Source organism: Anguilla rostrata, chromosome 7 (assembly GCF_018555375.3).
Source record: "Anguilla rostrata isolate EN2019 chromosome 7, ASM1855537v3, whole genome shotgun sequence".
In the NCBI taxonomy this organism is placed as follows: Eukaryota; Metazoa; Chordata; class Actinopteri; order Anguilliformes; family Anguillidae; genus Anguilla; species Anguilla rostrata.
The window spans coordinates 31827031-31848556 of record NC_057939.1 but is presented as its reverse complement, the minus strand read 5'-3'; the positions used below and the strand labels follow the sequence as shown (position 1 = coordinate 31848556).

At 39.9% G+C, this 21526-nt stretch overlaps 1 protein-coding gene across 5 annotated transcripts in view; it reads left to right on the top strand.

The window, feature by feature from the left end:
* Positions 1-21526, top strand: part of tbk1 (TANK-binding kinase 1) — a 251835-nt gene that overhangs the window by 48370 nt on the left and 181939 nt on the right. For all 5 annotated transcript variants that reach the window (XM_064341969.1, XM_064341968.1, XM_064341971.1 and 2 more), the window contains 2 exons: positions 12857-13017; positions 16559-16669. In XM_064341969.1, coding sequence (XP_064198039.1) covers positions 12857-13017; positions 16559-16669 — 272 coding nt within the window. The remainder of the gene's footprint in view (positions 1-12856; positions 13018-16558; positions 16670-21526) is intronic.

Genomic DNA, 21526 nt, shown 5'->3' with positions numbered 1-21526 from the left:
CAGCAACATCAAAAATACCAGTGCCTACTTCGCAAGCTAATGCAGCTAGCTCAACTTCTGCTAGTAAAGACGCCATGACGGAGGCAACGGCTGAGGTTGAGCCGAGTGTTGAAGTCCTCAGCGCCATTTGCTCGATGTAAAGCCACTAATGTGCTGGCGGGAATAAGCAGACTCAGGTGATTTACAAAACTAAGCAAACAGGATTACAGAAGCAGAAGAAAGAATTGGAAGGGCTGAGGACAATTTAAACTCCATGCATAGCGCTATTAAAAAGCTACAGGAGAAATGCGCCACATTGGAAATGAAAGTAGAAGACCAGGAAAACAGGGGGCGTTGCAACAACTTAAGGCTCATCGGCCTCCCCGAAAAAGCTGAGGGTCAAGACTTGTGTGCATTTTTGGAAAGTGCCCTTGGCACCGACACCTTCCCCACCCCACCCGTCATTGAGAAAGCGCATTGGATAGGACGACATATCGCTGACCAGGATCCAAAATCAAGAGTGGTTCCTTAACTACAAAGCAAATGAAAACGCTATGCGAGCAGCCCGGAGACAGAGAACAGTGCAGTTTGAAAACCACAACATTAGATTCTACCCAAACCATTCAGCGGAGACTCACCGACAGCAGAAGCTCTTCGACGCAGTGAAAAGGCAACTTCAATCCATGGGGCTCCGCTACGGATTGTTCTACCCGGATATCTTGGTAATCACACACAAAGGACAGCGACATTCATTCAAGATGGTCCCCGACGCAGAGAAGTTTGTCCAAAGAATACAGGAAGAGACCAGGCCCACACCAGCGCCAAACGATAAGTAGGCTAAACAGAAGCTTCTGTATTGTGGCTATGTCTTTGCTGTAACAAGGTAAATCTATGTCATAATGACTGACAGTCTAAACGCTATGCCCACTAATGTCAACAACTGAGGGGCAATGCTGTTTGTATATTTAAAATGGTTCATTCCTGAAAGGGTGTTTAAAGATGATTTATGTTACTCTAATGTACAAACAAGAACTCATTCGGTTCATTATAATGGTAACATGATCTTAGTTTGTTTTAATCTGGATCCTTTTTATTTTTCACTATAGTTAGGCTATTCTGTGTTGTCTAATGTCTTTCTTCTTCCTTTCACAACAGCCTATTTTTCTATTGTCTTCCTAAAGTTGTACCTAAGCGGTAAGATAAGATACATGACATATACTCAGAGAATCGTTCAAACGGTCTGAATATTTAATATTTTGGTGGAGCCCGCAAAAGAATGGGACTCTTCGAGCTCTTACGCTACACTGCTCCTCACTATGAGGATCAGGCATGTAGAATAACCAAAGTCTATAGTTACCTAGGGGATTACATACATGTATTTCATTTGGGGAAGTACATGGGGGATTTCAAGGTTTTTTGTTTATTGTATATATGGGATTATTGCCCCTTTGTTTTTTTTTGTTTGTTTCTCTCCTTGATAAAAAGATCAGTAGTGCTGATTTTCGTATGGTCTTCTGCTATATAACTGACTTTATACTAAACGGCAGGTAAATCAGAGATTAAGATCACTTCCTGGAATGTCAGAGGATTGGATAAGCTTGTGAAGCTAAAAGAGGTACTAGGCAGAATTAGACTACTTAAATCCCAAATTATTTTCCTGCAGGAATCACATTTGACTGATATTATCAAAGTTAAAAAAGATGGCCTGGGCAAGTTATTGCAGCGCCATTTAACTCCCAAGCCAGAGGGGTTATTATTTTGTGTGTTGGACTGTGTGTTGGACCCACTGAATGACCGCTCCTCAGGCATTGACGTTTCTCATCCGTAAGCTAGAAAGGTTTTGCTTCAGTCCATAAATGATCTCAATTTAATTGAAGTCTGGAGAAAGCTTCATCCTAACAAAAAGGAGTTTTCATGTTATTCAAGTACTTATAAAACACTGTCACATATTGATTACTTTCTAATCTCCAGTTTATTATCCCATGTGAATGAATGTGGTTATGACAGTATAGTATTATCTGATCATGCTCCCATCTCATTAACCCTCGTTTAGTGCCCCCCTAGGTGGCGCCTCCAAACAAAATGGCTTCAAGACCCAAAATTTGTTGAATTTCTTGGTGGTAATATTGACAACTATTTTCGTATGAACACAAATCAGACTAGTGCAGGCATAAGATGGGTAGCATTTAAAGCTTATATTAGGGGTGTGATGATAAGCTATACAAGCTTTAAGACTCACTATAAAGAGCTTATCAATCTCGAGGTTCAATTTAAAGCTTTGGAGCTAGACCTATATCAAAATGATAGCCCAGAGAAACAGAAGGAGCTCCTTTTGTTGAGAGCCAGGTATAATGAGCTGTCCACTAGTAAAATTGCTGCAAATCTCCTTTGGTTGAAGCAATCTTATTATGACCAAGGTGACAAAGCTGGCAAACTTCTTGCATGGAGAATTTAAAAAATGCTGTCAGACAGAGCTATAAATTCAATCAAATTAGAAAATGGAAATAACACAGTAGATCCAGTTGAAATAAACTCCACCTTTAGAACATTCTATGAGTTCCTTTATCGATCAGAATATCCAGATAACACACAGTTACAGTCTGAATTCCTAGACCAGTTAGACATCCTAACTATGATGGACCAAGATAAGACCGTACTGGATAAACAATTAAGGGTTGAGGAAATGTTAGAAGCTGTGCGGAGCATGAGAAGTGGAAAGACCCCAGGACCGAATGGGATTCCTATAGAAATTCATAAATTGTTTCCGGATAAATTGCTCCCCCCTCTACTAGAAATGTTTGAAGAGGCGTATGAGTCAGGAATCCTGCCCCCATCCTTACGGTCTGCCCTAATCACCTTGGTCCCAAAGCCTGGCAAGCCACCTACAGAAAGAGGGTCCTATCGCCCCCTATCCTTAATGTGCTGTGACACGAAAATACTAAGGCTTTAGCAAGGAGGCTAGAGACATATGTTCAGTCCCTAATTTCTAACGATCAGAATGGTTTTGTTCTAGGGCATCAAGCATTTCATAATATATGAATATACTATATGAAAGACATGATGCTAAACATAACGCAATCCTGTCATTGGATGCCGAAAAGGCCTTCGACAGGATTGAATGGAAATACCTGATGGAGATCTTGGCAAGATTTGGGATGGGTGAAAAATATCTCAAATGGTTGAAGCTCCTGTATACAGATCCGACCGCCGAGATATTAACAAATAACCTGATATCCCAACCTTTTAGTCTACACAGAGGCACCTATCCCCTCTCTTATTTTTGTTTGCTATTGAACCACTGGCTTTGGCTATTCGGCAGCATCCAAGAATCTTGGGTGTGAAAATAGAAGAATCGGAGCATATTATTTCGCTCTTTGCGGATGATATTATTATTTAACTGTCCAATTTGACAACATCTATCCCAACACTTGTTAGCCTAATCATATCTTTTGGGGAATTCTCTGGATACAAGATTAATAATTCCAAATCCGCCATACTATTTTTGCATAAAAATGAGAGACAAAACCCAGAGATACTCACCCCCTTTTCAGCTACTCAGGAGGGTTTTATATACTTAGGAGTCAAAATTGTCTCGGAAATTGAGAATATTGATCCCCTCAGTTATGACCCCATAGTACAGTCCATAACTGAATCTCTGAATAGATGGATGCCAATGCCCATCTTCATGTTAGGCCGTATTAATATTCTTAAAATGTCAATTCTGCCCAAATTTCTTTATCTATTTCAATTCCCCTCCCACTTTCACAAACATTTTTTTGCAAACTTAAAAAGTTGTTCTCAAATTTCATATGGAACAACAGATGTCCAAGACTATGGCTCCAATTGGAACCGGTTGAAAATTTCCAAGGACCAGGAATTCATCCAAAAATGTGATTTTGGAATCAGCTTATTGAATCCTGAAAATGTATTTTTAATGGCATTTGCGATGAGTAAAATGCAAAGAATTTTAACTGTCAGGACCTGCTGTGCAGGTTACATAATATGTATGCATCAATTAGGGGTGTAAGAAAATATCGATACACTTGAGTATCGCAATATTATGTTTTGCGATACTGTATCGATTCTCAAAAAACACTGTATAGATTTTTAATTAATAGTTTACATGCAAAAATTTGTGGCAGACAGTGGTTCATTTTGTGTTGTGTTTAAACCCCCGACCGCTAGATAGCAGTGTTGTAATCTATCTTCAGCCATTTGACTCTTCCACTCCAACGTAACAACGTAAACTGAGACAGGGGTCTCAGCAACTGCGCCTAGCAACCAAGCTTGAGCTAGCGTCAGTCAGAGCCTGAGGTAAACAGAAATTCTGCTAGCGTGTCGCGATTATACAGTGGAGGGCAACGTTTTTGAAGCCCACTGCACCTTATGAAAGAAAAGTTAAACTAGGAACATTGGGGGTAAAGGCTTTAGAATCGCATGATCAGTCAGAGAAACACAAGACCCAAGTGAAAAACCAACAACAAACGCCTGCCGTCTCTTCCGTGTTCACCCCTGCTTCGGAAGCATCAAGTGTGTTCAATGTAGCGTTAAAATTTTCGCATAAAATTTTCCCGACCTTGAAGAATGCCTTACTTGTTTACATTTTCAACAGATGTGGCTCCTGGGTAAATCTTCTATCGTTGTTTTCATCGCAGCACTTTCGACACAAGCAATATCGGAAAAAAAATTCTTCTTACCGTGAAAAGTGCCTGACCCACTCCCATAGAAATGTATTAACACGGCGACACAATTACATCGAGAAATACTATTTTAGGAAAATATAAAAATGCTTGTCAATCTGTGTATAATGTCATCATAGCGCGGAGTCTTTAAAACCACCCCCTTGATAAAATAAAATAAAAACTGTAGGCTAATCGTTAACTTTAAATATAGGCCAGCTAGTCTGATTTTGACAACTTTGTGATTTAACTGGTTCACGTTTTAGTTTATAAAACTCAGAAGTAACTTGAACATCCACTGAGCACTAATGTCTTACTACTAGTTAGCATTTTAGTAGAAATTCTGCAGCCTGCTTGAGAATACTTGGTGTACTAAATGTTACAAAGAAGTATAATCTTAAGTATATTTTCCTGGTGTGTAGGCCTATACTTGTTCAAAAGTGAACGAAGTAGGCTTTCTTATTTCAAGAAAGAATTCTATATTAATGTGCTTATAAAACTTAAGCACACCACCTAAGTCGGTGAGAATTCTTTTAAGAGCTCCAATCCTGTAGAAAAATTCCACAATGCATTATGTTACGTCCTCAGCGTGATTAGACTTTAGTGGATATGCCTTGACCCACATCGTTTTGTGGGTTTTCTTCTTTCATAGTAATGTTCCTTCATACTTTTTTGCCAGTATGGCTGTGAAATAGGTATTAAATTCTATTCAAAGTGGTCTTAAAAAGGTCTTAAAAAGTCTTACATTTAACTTGTTGAAATCTGCAGGAACCCTGCTCAGACAGGAAGTACCGTAAGGGCGCACCCCTAATGTTAGCATTAGAAAAAAAATGGCAATATATTGCCTTGCTTACAGTATCGCAATATATCGCAATATATTGAATCGTAACCCTTGTATCGTGATACGTATCGTATCGCCAGATTCTTGCCAATACACAGCCGTAGCATCAATGCTCCTGTAACACCCAAGAACCCTGATTTAAAATTTTATGTCCTCCCGTGCAGGAAGACCGAGCCAATGAGGAGAAACAAGTGAATTCAGGCTATTGCAGTGCCTTCGGAAAGTATTCAGACCCCTTCACTTTTTTCACATTCTGTTACGTTATAGCCTTTTTATAAAATGGATAAATTCATTTTTTTTCTCATCGATCTACACACAATACCCCATAGTGGCAAAGCGAAAACATTTTTTTAGCAAATTTATTAAAAATAAAAAACTGAAATATCACATTTACAAAAGTATTCGGACCCTTTGCTCAGTACTTTGTTGAGGCACCTTTGGCAGTGGTTACAGCCTCGAGTCTTCTTGAGTATGACACTACAAGCTTGGTACACCTGTATTTGGGGTATTTCTCCCATTCTTCTCTGCAGATCCTCTCAAGCTCTGTCAGGTTGGATGTGGAGCGTTGCTGCACAGCCATTTTCGGATCTTTCCAGAGATGTTTGATCGGGTTCACGTCCGGAATCTTAGTGGGTTACTCAAGGACATTCACGTACTTGTCCCAAAGCCACTCCTGGGTTGTCATGGCTGTGTGCTTAGGGTTGTTGTCCTGTTGGAAGGTGAACCTTCGCCCCAGTCTGAGCGATCTGGATCTTCTCCCATCTCCACATCCACAGTAGAACTCTGGAGCTCTGTCAGAGTGGCTGTTGGGTTCTTATTCACCTCGCTGACCACGGCCCTTCTCCCCCAGTTCCTCAGTTTGGCTGGGCTGCCAGCTATAGGAAGAGTCATGGTGGTTCTAAACTTCTTACATTTAAGAATGATGGAGGCCACTGTGTTCTTCGGGATCTTCAGTGCTGCAGAAATATTTTGTACCCTTCCCCAGATCTGTACTTCAACACAATCCTGTCTCAGAGGTCTACGGACAATTCCTTCAACTTCCCGGCTTTGTTTTTGCTCTGACAATGCACTGTCAACTGTGGGCCCTTATTTAGATAGGTGTGCGCCTTTCCAAATCATGTCCAATCAATTGAATTTACCACAGGTGGTCTCCAATCAAGTTGTAGAAACATTTCAAGTATGATCAATGGAAACAGGGTCCACCTGAGCTCAATTTTTAGTGTCATTGCAAAGGGTCTGAATACTTATGTAAATGTCACATTTCTGTTTTTTATTTTTAACATATTTGCAAAAATTTCTAAAAACCTGTTTTCGCTTTGTCGTTATGGGATATCGTGTGTAGACTGATGAGAATAAAAATTAATTTAATCAATTCTAGAATAAGGCTGTAATGTAACAAAATGTGGAAAAAGCGAAGGGGTCTGAATACTTTCCGAAGGCACTGAGACGTGCAAGGAAAGCTAGGACTGGTACGGGTGAAACCAGGAAACTCTAGGATCTTGAATCAAGCCACATTTATATTTGTAGTAAATTAGCCACTTTGACCCAGTAAGTACTTATAACTTTCATTAGCTGTAGCTAAGAGGCTATGTCAGAAACGGTAATTTGTACGTGTGTTTCATTATCTCTGCCAGGCGAGAGCCTGGAGGGGATTATGCGTTTAGTCGCGTGTGTGTTTGTGTAACTGTCTGCAGCTAATACTACTGGGCCGATCAGCCTAATACTTGTTGTGCATGCTGACAGCAGGACAAGGACCTGAATTCTCGAATATTTTGCAAATCGGTCAACAAGTATTTTATTTGAATTAATTTCCATCATTGTCCATTGAAATATATTGTGTGCTAACTCTTCACTCCTTCTAACCGGCCAGTAGGGGCCGCAACAACAACTGCTTCCAATGAAAGACCAGTGATGTAAAATGTCAATTTCAATGTTAAAATGCCAACAAAATAATCCGCCAACTAATGGGGTACATTAATGTTTGAATCTTTGGCAATTATTTTGTTGGCATTTTCCCATTGAAATTGATATTTTACATTGCTGGTCTTTTGGAATTGTTCCTGTCCAGATTGTTCCTGTCTAGATTTGAAACGAAAGTGCCAGACTATAACATCAGCATTTGCTCTGTCTAACACATCGTGGCTGATATGAATGAAATTAGCTAACATGTCACCATCGTTAGTGTTACTTCACTGAATCGGCGTTTTTGGAATTTTCAGTGGCACATGGTAAAAACTTGTAATATTGTATTTGTCTGGTTGCATTGATTGTGTAGCCTCTACTGTTGCATCAGCAAAGCTAACACACCTGGCAGAGATCTGCACTCTACTCTAGTTAGTTTTTTTTTTTTAGAATGAGATGTGACATGTAACTGCATAGCTATCAATGTTCCATATCACACCAGATCCTAGGGAAACAGCTACCTAGCTAACGTTATTATGATAACTTACCTGCTTTTAACGAAGATGCTTTTATGATAGATCTAGCTGCTTTTAACTAACGATAATGTTATCTAAAAGCAGCTATAATAATAACATTAGTTAAAAGCAGCTTTTTGCACGGGAGCACAGAAACTTCAGATCTGGGTTCAGACCAGCCCACAATGACATTTCAGCATTTTTATAGTCTTGATAATTAATCGACTGTCGGATGTGTGGCCTTCATTGTGTGACGCATTATGCACGGTCTCTATTTAACTTTTTTTTAACCAAAATATCAATTTACTTTTTATGGCAGGCTAAATCTGCTGAAAATAAAGGTGGTTTTGCATGCAACACATTTTGGGTTTTTTCGTACTCAAAAAATATGACAAGAATCAGGATTCGATAAGAACCAGATTTGATAAGCAGAATCAGAATGGTGACCGAAATTTATCAAATCTAAATGGTACCCAACCCTAGGTGGAATGGGCTTTTATACAGTATTCACGCCATAGAAATTTAAACATTTTTTTTTTGGCACGGGAACTTTTATTTCAGGGTAAAAAAGAGTCCTACAACAAGCCTTAATGCAAAGCATACTATCTTGTTAAAAAATCCTAGAGATAAAATGCAAGTCAGTGCTTTGGGGCAACAAATGTATCCTTATAGTTATCTGTTTGTTGGTTTGATAACACAACATGGCAAAAAAAGTATTTTTTTCTTTTATTTCAGTAAAATTACATTGTATTACAGGCATTTTTTGTAGGGTCATTTAAAACACACAGCATTCTTTCAAAGCCGGTTAACATTTTTTTCACACACTTATCCAAGTATATTTTATCAACATATTTTTAATTTCCAACCCCTGATTATGAGCCAAATGTCTTCAGATGCAGCTAAATTGCACTCATCAGCCAGTCTCACATTTACCCTTTTCTTTTCAATCAAATCAGTCAATCAAATTTTATTTGTATAGCGTATTTTACAGAAGTTGTCACAATACGCTTTACAGACAACCCTGGCCTAAATCCCCACAGGAGCAAGCCTAAGGCAACAGTGGCAAGGAAAAACTCCCTGTGGCAGATGGGAAGAAACCTCGGAAGGAACCAGGCTCAAGGGGGAAACCCATCCTCCTCTGGTCGGCTCAGGGTGCCGACTGGTGACCAACATGTCAGTCAGTTTTACAGAGTTTATGATGTGGCTCAAATGATGGGTGGGGCCGGGTGGCGGTGGTGGGGAGCAGTAGGTGGCAACAGATGTGGGCAGGGTGGAGGTAATGACGAAAGAGGGACTGGACCGCAGTGGTGGGAGAGACCAGACGACTCTCGAAGCACTCTCGAAGATTGGGGCAAGAGCCCCGCCGGCAGCGAGGGGAAGACTTTACTGCAAGGTAACTGATCAAGATCTCGGTTTTTTTTTTCCAGTGTATACATTTAACTTTTGAATAGCTATTGTTTCATGAATAGCTATTGTATCATGAGAACAGGTCTTGAAGTTTGTCATTTTTAGGGTATGGCTACTTTGGCCATCTGAAGGCATTGAGGCCAAAATCAAATTCATTACATGGATATCAAGGCTAAAAAGCATTTTTCTAAAGGTGTTATTCCATTCATACAATCAAAAGTCACAAAAGAAAGAAGCATATGTTATTTTCAACCCTATTGTACCCACAACCCCTGACATACTTGAACAGGCCTACCCTGAGGTATTTCCCACATGTGCCATGACTCAAGCAATGGCTAAAATATTTCAGTTGGACAACAAGGTAATTGTCGATCGAAATGAAACATTTATGTGTGGATCCGTAAAAGATGCCACTTTCATGCTCGATGTGAGTAATCTGAAGTCATCTCTAGATGTATTGTTCCCACGGGAACAACTGATTCCAGAGCAGAGGAAGGATTTCTGCTCTCTTCTAGATCAGGTTGTTGACAAAAATGAAGTTCATGATTTGTCAGCAGGTTATTTCATGAGGGCTGGTGTTTAAATGTAAAAATGGAGCCTAATCACTGCCTCTTCCCTGGATGATTGGACTACCTTTTAAATACTGATATAAAATATTCACTTTGGCATACACCAATCCTATTGCTGGTCATTTGGGCATTACCAAAACCTACAATTGGATTTTAAGGCATTTCTTTTGGTCTGGTTTAAAATGTGATGTGGTAAACTACTGTAAAACTTGCCATGAATGTCAACTAGCAGACAAACAACATCAAACAATTCCACCCGCTCCTTTGCATCTAATTCCTGTGATAAACTAACCATTCAATAGAATAATTCTAGACTTCTAGAGTCACTAACTGCAAAATAAGAAGGGGAACCAGTATCTTTAACAGGGCCCAAACTTCATATCATGAACATTTTTCCAAGTTTTACAATGGTTTGGTATTCAATGCTGTTCATCAAGTGCTTATCATAGCAATGAAATGATTTCACCAAACTCTGAAATCTATGTTGCGCACTTACTGTCTCTCTGAGGCAAGGGGGAGTCGACTGTTGCTTTTTGCCATCAGCGAGGTCATTCAAGTGTTGCTTTGTTTCAGTCCTTTTGATTTGGTATTTGGACATACAGTGTGTGGACCACTTAAGCAGTTCACGTTCACATTGTTGGGGTCTGACAAACCTCAAAACCTGCTTAATTATGTTTCCAATTTTAGCCTGCGGTTGCAAACAGCCTGTGATCTGCCAGAAAAGTCACTGGAAATGTTGTCAGGGCCCTCTAGATGTGTGGTGGAGGGGCAGTTAAAGAACTTTTAGACCTGAAAGTGCAGACATTTTTGGTCTTACACATTCTCATAAAGCCATGTTTACGGACGTGCCAAGCCAGATATCGCTTATTTAGCATGACATTGACATGGGTGATGCAGTCCCCATCAAAACAACATGCGTGTAAGCCCTGTGAAACGTGGCCACATGTAAAAAGAGGTTGAGTATATGTTGGAGCCCAGTGGTTGCATGAGCCCAGTAAAACTGCAGAGTTTTCTGTGTATATTAGTTGAGAAACCTGATGTTTCCTACTGTTTCTGCATGTGTTATTGTCGATTAACCCCCTTGTGCGGATGCCAAATCTGCCCAATCCTTGCCCATTTGGGGGGTACCTTATTCAAGAACATTTTTTTCATTCATAATTTTTTTGCTTACCTGCATATGTTCATGGCTGTTTCCTTATGCAAATCACATGAACAGGATTGGGAATAAAATGTAAAATTACAAACAGCCAGAATTTATCTCATACACCTGGGATATGCACAAAACAAAGGTCTGCACGTATGTCATGAATCTTATGTTGTTTTTTTATTGGAACATTTTTAAGAACAAAGGTAAAATACTAGAAGAAAAGTTTTGTGAATGAGGCCCATTGTTTCCTGTATTTTGGTCATTCAAGGAGACCGCCACAGCCTCCCCCTGTCCATGAATGATGTGCAGTTTGCCTGTTCCTGCAGACTGTTCCTCAATGCAGATGACTCTGCACTGTTGATATCTTTCAAGAATAATTCTACAGTTGAAGAGAATCTCAGTGTAGAGTTGTCAAATTAGTCAGTGGCTTATCAACCAAAAAATCTCCATACGCCTTGGCAAATTGGAGTCCAGTTTATCTGGACCAAAAGTTAAATTTTCAAAGACTTCCGATGTTAGTATGAAGGCCAGTGACTCAACAGTACCATCCTAATCATCAATGAACCCGCTGATGCCTAGGTTGTGAATTGGATAAATGTGGTGTCTGGTGAACCCATAGCCATAAAGGTTTTAGCAAAAATCAATCAAAAGGTCAAGCTTGTTGCTTGAAAATCCCAGTTTCTAGATAGGTGGAGTTTCTAGCAGGGGTACTGGTCCAATGCCATTTTGATTATTTGTGTACCTCCTGGCTCTCAAGTATTCCTCAACATCTGAAGAAAAAATGACGAACTTCTCAAAACAAATCAGTGAGAGTAGTACTAAAACTCCACCCTCACACTCATCTTGACCCAGAACATTTAGGACATTAGGATGGCTTACAGTTGAGAAAAAGGTTGTTCAAACTAAACTCAATATGGTATTCAGAATTGTTAACAGCGCAGCCCCCCAGAATACAAAGTCAAGTTACTTTGTATTTCATCAGAGATGTCCATAATTCTAACACAAAAGCAGTATAATCTAACCGGGAGGAACGGAAGTAATTCTGGTAAAAACACATTTTTATATACAGGTTGTTATGCTGCCCTGCTTTGCTTACTCTCTTGTTGTTTCTATCACTCATAGGTGCCAGTGGTTATTCCTGATCAATATGCCTATTTAAGGTTCCTAGATGCCTGGGAGAAAAGAACAGCAACCGTACCTGTTGAAATTGTGTTAGCCGCTGTTGAGTTTTATTTAGTTTCCTTTTCTGGGGGTGGGGCATCCAGTAGCCCAGTTTTCGTGGTTTTGTTTAGTGTTCATATTTTTTGCTGTGGCTAATTTTAAGGTTAGCCCTGGGTTTGATGACCCATTGCATTGTTATCCTAGGAGCTTACCTTCCTTTTTTCTTTTTGGCTTGATCCGTTGACTCTTATCATTTATTTTTGCATTTTTGTAAGACAAATGTATGTCTTTTTAACTAGAGTCAGGTTGAGTTATGTGCCTCATTAGTAAATGAGTCAGGTTTGAGGTTGTGACAACACACACACACTCTAAAATAAGTTAGCAGACAGGCAGACCGGACAGCAGAGCATCTTCATGAATGTTCACAATAATTGGAATTTGGAACATTTCAGCTTCAATGGTAGGGAGAACTTTAAAACAAAGGAATACAAAGCTGTCCAATTTGTCTATTCAGTCTGTGCTTATTTGACCTGAATCATTGGCTTTTGATCTTTTGTGCAAGTGTTCATTTTTATGGTCTGTGACTGTTTGTCCTCATATCCTTGATATCCTGGAATGGCATTTTAAACTCTGCAGTTACTCTGTATGTATGACAGCACCCAGACATGTATGAGCGGGCTGTCCTCCGGAAGGACCACCAGAAGAAATATGGAGCCACTGTCGACCTGTGGAGCATTGGTGTGACCTTCTACCATGCAGCCACTGGCAGCCTACCTTTCCGACCCTTTGAAGGCCCCCGGCGAAACAAAGAAGTCATGTGAGTCCTCCCCCTATTAAATGCCCTAGCTCAGCCAGTTCTACTTTAGCAACATCCTATGGTGTTCTTATCGAGAACAACTCCACAATCCATGTGAACTCTTACAAAAAGAATCTAATACTCATATGATTATAAGAATTATTTTGCAGCGTAATTATCCCAGTGCTGACATGTTTCAACAATGACTGCCTCAAAGCATTCTCTTCTTATTATGATCTCTGAAAGTTAAACTCAGTTCTATGCAGTGCATGGTTTTTTTCATCATTTTCATCAGTACACAGTTATGTCCTTTAATTTATTCTTTAGTATATAATTATAGTGCCTTCAGAAAGTATTCAGACCCCTTCACTTTTTCCACATTTTGTTATGTTACTGCCTTATTATAAAATCATATATATGAATCAAAAAGTAAGCAGTGTCCCCAGTGTCTCCAAATCTATCCAAAATGTCTAAATTATGCATTACTGTAAATCACAACATATTTCACTACAAATCTACTGTTTGACTGACGAAACTCACTGTTGCATCATTTTCAAGTGGAAATTACAAGCTTTCCATCAGTACAGTGGCTTAAAATATCTAAGGGTCCGGAAACATATCCAAAATCTCTCCAAAAATGAATAAAATGCTTTTTGTCCATTATAAAGCATATACATGTGGCCCTTATGAAGGTTTAAGGTGAAACATTGATATCAGATTTAAAAAATAACACAAAAACATTATCACACTGTGGTACAGTACCTAAATGTGTAATCCTTAACTCTCGTATGTTTTTCTGTACTCTATAGTATGTGATGTTTCCTTGTATGGGGATGGGACGACATTAAAACAATATTCAACCGTCTACCATGTTTTGCCAATGTTCCAGTGTAGGTCATATCCGATACATACATTAAACACAAACTACAAGCAAACCAACAAACGCTTACTTTACATTGTGAAATATCCTCATTCTAAAATACCACTAACCTACTTAAGGACACTCAATTTCAGAAAAACATACATTTTGATGATATCTGTTCAGTAGATAGAGACTGAATTAATCCTGTCGCTCCCCAGTTCTAACTTAGCCCAGAAAACAGTATATCAGCTAGGTCTAGCTGCAAACATATACCTTAGCCATACTCATAATTTCTTAAGAATAATAGTATTATCCAAGAAATAACTAAAGTCATCAATAAAATTTCGCTAGGTGCAGTGTCTTTTACTGCTACCACAGACTGAATGCGTAATGCAGCTATAATGAGACAAAACCTTTGGTTACGCTGAGCGATAAACTATTCCAAAAGTTAAATTAAACATATTATACTTCTTTAGAAAGCTTATTCTGTCACCTATTGGATCGAGTAATTGTTGATCAAGGCAGATTGTACCACAAAGGGCGACAACACCAAAAACAGCATGTGTGCTATTACACACAGCTATTTTGGAAGGTACCCAGGCATCACAAATGAGCGTATTACAATAAGGTTGTATATTTATTCCATATTTAGTCACAGATATTGACAGCAGAATGACATAGTATAATTTTTGAAAAATTCATCTTGTTTATTTCAGTGTTCACTGAGCAGAGTTTTTCACAGTTGTACTAGCATACCTTCGGCTATTGCTGGCTTTATCCCTTTGCTACGACGGAATATGAATTTTTATTGGTAAAAGAATGTTTTCATGTATGCCCAGATCGACATTATTGTCCAGTGTGTCATGCGTGGGGGGTGTAGTTACAGATGAGACTGCAGGGAGGGGGTGCTTTGTAAATGGATGACCAGTGGACAGTGGTGGCGCTGCGTAATTAGGCATAGTTGTCCTGAATCATCCACTAATAAAGCTAGTTTGTGTTTTCAACTCATAATTTGGTTGCAGGAGCACAGAATGTCTGAATTGAGCAATCTAGGCACCACTAGTGCTGACCAGTAGTGGCTTTGTGCTAAGAAGTTAAAAATAAAAAACTGAAATATCACATTTACATATGTATTCATGACCCTTTGCTATGACACTTAAAATGAAGTTCAGGTGCATCCTGTTTTCATTGATCAACCTTAAGATATTTCTACAATTTGATTGGAGTCCACCTGCGGTAAATTCAATTGATTGGACAGGATTTGGAAAGGCACACACCTGTCTATATAAGGTCTCACATTTGACAGTGCATGTCACAGCAAGCCGTGAAGTTAAATTAATTGCCTGTAGACTTCCGAGACAGGATTGTGTCGAGGTACAGATCTGGGGAAGGGTACAAAAATATTTCTGCAGCATTGAAGATCCTGAAGAACACAGATCCATAATTCTTAAATGTAAGAAGTTTAGAACCACCATGACTCTTCCTATAGCTGGCTGCCCAGCCAAACTGAGCAATTGGGGGAGAAGGGCCTTGGTCAGGGAGGTGACCAAGAACCCGATGGCCACTCTGACAGAGTTCCAGAGTTCCTCTGTGGAGATGGGAGAACCTTCCAGAAGGACAATCATCTCCGCAGCACTTCACCAATCAGGCCTTTATGGTAGAGTGGCCAGACTCCTCAGTAAAAGGCACGTGACAACCCGTTTGGAGTTTGCCAAAAGGCACCTAAAGGACTCTCAAACTATGAGAAACAACATTCCCTGGTCTGATGAAACCAAGATTGAACTCTTTGGCCACAATGCCAAGTGTCATGTCTGGAGGAAACCAGGCACCACTCATCACCTGGCCAATACCATCCCAACCCTGAAGCATGGTGGTGGCGGCATCAGGCTGTGGGCATGTTTTTCAGCAGCAGGAACTGGGAGCCTAGTCAGGATCCAGGGAAAGATGAATGAAGCATAGTATAGAGAGATCCTTGATGGAAACCTGTGCCAGAGCGCTCAGGACCTCAGACTGGAGCGAAGGTTCCTCTTCCAACAGGAAAATGACCCTAAGCACACAGCCATGATAATGCAAGAGTGGCTTCGGGACAAGTCTGTGAATGTCCTTGAGTGGCCCAGCCAGAGCCTGGATTTGAACCCAGTCGAACATCTCTGGAAAGACCTGAAAATAGCTATGCAGCAACGCTCCCCGTCCAAACTTACAGAGCTTGAGAGGATCTGCACAGAAGAATGGGAGAAATACCCCAAATACAGGTGTGCCAAGCTTGTAGCGTCATACCCAAGAGGTTGTAATCACTGCCAAAGGTGCCTCAATAAAGTACTGAGTTGAAGGTCTGAAATATCTGTAAATGTGATATTTCAGTTTTTTATTTTTTTTTAAATTGCAAAAAATTTGCAAAAACCTGTTCTTGCTTTGTCATTATGGGGTATTGTGTGTAGATTGATGACAATAAAAACGAATTTAATCAATTTTATAATGAGGCTGTAACGTAACACACTGTGGAAAAAGTGAAGGGGTCTGAATACTTTCCAAAGGCAGTGTATGAATGAATTCATAATGATTGGCTTAACTCATGTTCACTTTTTCAGAAGTTCTTTAGAAGGCATTCTAAAGATGTTTTGATAGATCTCCTGTACGTGCAAGCCAGTGAAAGTTTGTGGCAGTGAAGAAGGTGATGGTCACCATTCTGGTATTTTGCAGGTACAAAATAATCACAGAGAAGCCTTCGGGAGCCATTTCTGGAGTGCAGAAGTTTGAGAACGGCAAGATTGAGTGGAGTACCGACTTGCCCATCTCCTGCAGCCTTTCCAAGTGAGGTCTTGGTGTTCAAGTTATGGTGCATAAGATTTGTACAAAGTAGTATTTTAGGGTGCTTTCACACCTACCTTGTTTTGTGGGGATCAATCAAACTTTTTTCTAAGTTCAGTTCATTTTGGCAGGTGTGAAACCTCCACCTGCATTCGGTTGAGCACCAAACAAGTAAACCATAGTTTCAAAAAAATGGGGCAGTCGGTCCTCTTTCGAGTGAAGCCTGGTGCAGCTTGTTGCTGGGGAGAACATAGTGCCACGATGATCTGGAAAATGTTATCTGGACCAATTACAGAAAATGTAGGCTGTGAATTGTGGGTAAGGTGAATATTGTAAATGGAAGGGAAACATACAAAGCACCAATATCTCACAAACTGGAGCAACAAGCTGTGCTCACAGGTGTACTTGGAGTAAAGAGGAGATCAAGTCCCTTTAGGAATATGGGCTGATGTTTACATAAGGGAACAGTTGGAGAAAACCCCTAAAAATACAAGTACATTTACAACGTATAATATTTAGTCACAAGCTGAGTGAAAGGGATTTGATAGCACCAGCAAACAACTTAAAACTTGGTTAGCACATCATTATTACAGTGTTGCCTGCCTCTTCTTGGCTGTTAGCATATGTCATGACTGATAAAACAGAGGACATTTACCAGACTGATCAGATTTGGAACAAATCCAGAGTCCCAATTCTGAATGAAGGCAACATCAGAGTTTTGCCTTCTTAGTATCTATAGCAGAACATTGGTGAATATGACTGTTCAAATCACTGTGTGGACAGCCACTCATACTGTTGGTGTTATACCAATATGAGATGCTGGCAATGATGCCAGATTAAAAGCAATAAAACAGCAACACACTGCATTTGATACTCCAAAGTTTTTCCTCTAAAGTTACAGTGAGCACCATAATTCATTGGACAGTGACACATTTTTTGTTTTTTTGGTTCTGTACTCTAGCACTTCGAGTTTGAAAGGATACAATGACAACGACTGCTTGAAGACTGCAACGCATAGACATCATGGGTGTCTTTCCCGATGATGCTCTGCCAGGCCTGTACTGCAGCCATCTTCAGTTCCTGCTTGTTTCTGGGACTTTTTGCCTTCAGTCTCCTCTTCAGCATGTAATATGCATGTTCAATTGGATTCAGGTTCGGTGATTGACTCGGCCAGTCAAGGATTTTGGCCATCAAAAACCCCTTCATTGGTCTAGCAGGTCGAGGTTGAAGTGCAGACCGTCAGCTTTAATTTGAGGGTATTTTCATCCATATCGGATGAACCGTTTAGAAATGACAGCACCTTTTGTACATGGTCCCCCCATTTTAAGGTACTAGTAGTATTTGTTGAATTGGCTTCACAGATGTGTTTCGTTAGGCAGGTATATTCATTTGTGTTGTAAGTGAATGCAGAAGAGAGCTGTTGATGTCTAGTCTTGATTCTAGACTTCGCAATTGCCTTTGGAGATTGTTGTTGGGGTGTGACAACACGAGGAAGACAGCAGTGTCGATGCAAATTAAGCTGGCCATCATGAAGCTCAGAAATGAAAATCAATCAATCAGGAATATTGCAAAAACCCTGGGCATGCCCATGTCAACAGTTTGGTTCATCATTAATAAGAAAAAAACAACTGGTGAACTCAATTATGTCAAAAGACCCGGTAGACCGAGGAAGACCACTGTAGGAGATGACCGGAGAATACTCTCTATGGTGAAGAAAACCCCCCTGACAACAGCCCAACAGATCAAAAAAACACTAATGGATGCAGGTGTAGATGTGTCAAAGTCTACCATACATAGAAGACTACACCAGCAGGACCACAGAGGGTACACTACAAGATGCAAACCACTGATAAGCCTGAAGAACAGAAAGGCGAAATTACAGTTGGCTAAAAAGCACCTAAAAGAGCCCCAAGAGTTCTGGAACAAAGTCTTGAGGACAGATGAGACAAAGATTAACATGTACCAGAGTGATGGAAATAGGAAAGTGTGGAGAAAAAAAGGAAATGCCCATGATCCAAAGCATACCACCTCATCCGTGAAACATGGTGGAGGGTGTGTTATGGCTTGGGCCGGTATGGCTGCCAGTGGAACGGGCTCACTTGTCTTCATCGATGATGTGACTGCAGACAGAAGTAGAACAATGAATTCTGAAGTCTACAGAAATATTTTATCTGTTCAGATAAAACCAACTGCCTCCAAACTCATTGGACGGCACTTCATCATGCAACAAGACAATGACCCGAAACATACTGCTAGACGAATGAAGGGGTTTTTGACGGCCAAAAAGTGGAAAATCCTTGACTGGCCGAGTCAATCACCGAATCTGAATCCAATTGAACATGCATATTACATGCTGAAGAGGAGACTGAAGGCAAAAAGTCCCAGAAACAAGCAGGAACTGAAGATGGCTGCAGTACAGGCCTGGCAGAGCATCATCGGGGAAGACACCCGTGATGTCTATGCGTTGCAGTCTTCAAGCAGTCATTGTCATTGTATCCTTTCAAACTCGAAGTGCTGGAGTACAGAACCAAAAAAACAAAAAATGTGTCACTGTCCAACGAATTATGGTGCTCACTGTAGGTGAATGTATGACTGAAAACTTGAATCCCCACCAAAATTCTGACAAATCAACAAACACCTTGTACACATACAAATTGGTGTCCTTGAATCGTTGCAATGTGAATCAAACTGGACTAAATGAAAAATATGCAATGTGTTATGCCCCAAATCTGCCCACAACACAGTAACAAGCACAACAAAAATGGGAATACCACCTGAAGTCCCTTGTTCCAGGTAAGGTCAAAGCAGGGCATACAGAAGACTACTAATCCTAGTCTGCAACAAATAGTCATCTTTCTTACAAAGAAAAGAAATGGTGAGTCTTCCGCAGGTTTCCTACTCTGACCTAAAACCTCACCAAAACATGCACAAAAGAAAAAGAACATTCACCATCCAAACAACACACAGAAAGACAAAGAAGGAGACCACCAAACAAAGGCACAAGTTTGCGGGTCCAGCCACAAAGCTGTTCCATGAAAGTTTTTCTCTTCTTTGGATTTGGTTGGCGTAATCAACTTCAAGGTGCATACACCGCCACCTGCTGTGCTGGAGTGTGTGGCCGGTCAAAATCTACCTACATTAGATTCTTCTGCCTAGTCCTGTTATTCTAAGAAAATTATAAAGGTGGTGGGCCTTACCCACCACCTCTTTCCCCCCTCCCTCTAATATCCCACGTAAACCCATCTGCGCCTAGTTTCTCTGACTCTCTCAAACATTCTCTTCATCTAGATCTTACAATTCGCAAAACATCAGCACGTTTGACCGTTTCATCTACTAAGCACTAATCACATAACCCCGTTTCATGTTTTAATGTACCAATTAATTTCAGTGATGAATTTAATCCTGCATGCCCAAACCGTAATTTACTCCATATAATTTCCTCTTTCCTACAGTTCCAACTCCCCACCTCTTCCTTAACTGATTTATGTATATTATAAACATTCCTCCTTTTATTTCTATTGTCCCATTGCATTTTACAGGTATTGATCTCCACTACCATCCTCTCCAACCCCAACAGCAACACCATTATTTTCATAAATAAATCCCCCTGTTGGACAAGCAAGGATTAATTAAGAATATGTATCTTTTCTGAATCCAGCGGTTCCAACAGTCAATGTCCTTGTTAAAATGTTCAGCACTCTGAATACTGAACCAAGTGATATTGCATGCTAGAACCCCTCACTTAACCTACATGTAAAATATATTTTATTTGATCTAATTTAATAATTATGTTTAAAATTTGAATTATCAATTAAATCACCGAATTCATTGATAGGTCAGTCTGCAGTGCACTGGTGGAATCAACTAACAAGTCAAAACAAGCTCTATACCTGGTTTTAAGATTAAATAATTGAATTCAATAAGAAGCAGTCAATTATATTAATGAATTGAAAACATACATTCTTTATTGAATGCAGGCACTCTACTTCTAAATTACCCAACAGAAGACATAGTACAAAACATTAAACAACTAATCTAGAAATACCAGAAAAGAGAGAGAGAGAGACGGATAAGAGAGAGAGAGAGAGAGAAACTGATTGGGCAGACCATGCCAAAGTATCACCCACTTCCGGTGTAAGTGCCACAAGGAAACCAGCTGAAAACACACAACCAAGGAACCACCACCAAAATAAAAAGAGGAAAACTCTTCCAGGCTCTGAAACCAAACGCAACACAAACTTTTTCCTGTGGCAATCTTAAATGATGAAATCTTATCTGTTTTCTATCTGCTTCTGCCTTACTCCAGAAAACGATGTGAGCTATGTCTATCAGCAAACATGGCTTGGCTATGCCCAGAAGTCCTCAATAATAATAGTATTTTCCAAGAAATTAATAAAAATCGTTGACAACGTTTCATTAGGTGCAGCGTCTTTTACTGCTACCACAGAGTGAATGCATAAGTGAATGCGATGATGAGAAAACTTTTGGTTATGCTGACCTATAAAACGCTATTCCAAAAGCAAAATTATACATGTTATACATTGTTAGAAAGCTTATACTCTCACCTACTGAATAAATGAATCGTCAATCAAGCCAGACTGTACTAAAAAGGGTGACAACGCCGTAAACTAATCGTGTGGTATGACGCACAGCTATTTTGGAAGGTACCCAGGCGTCAGAAATGTGCATATATTTCACAAACAGATTGTCCGAGACAATATATGACCACTCAGTCTCAAAAGGGACATCTCTATGCGTAAAACCAATGGTAAGGTTGTATATTTATTCAGTATTTAGTCCCAGATATTGACTGTAGAATGACATGGTATCATTTTTTAAAACTTAGTCTCGTTTATTTCA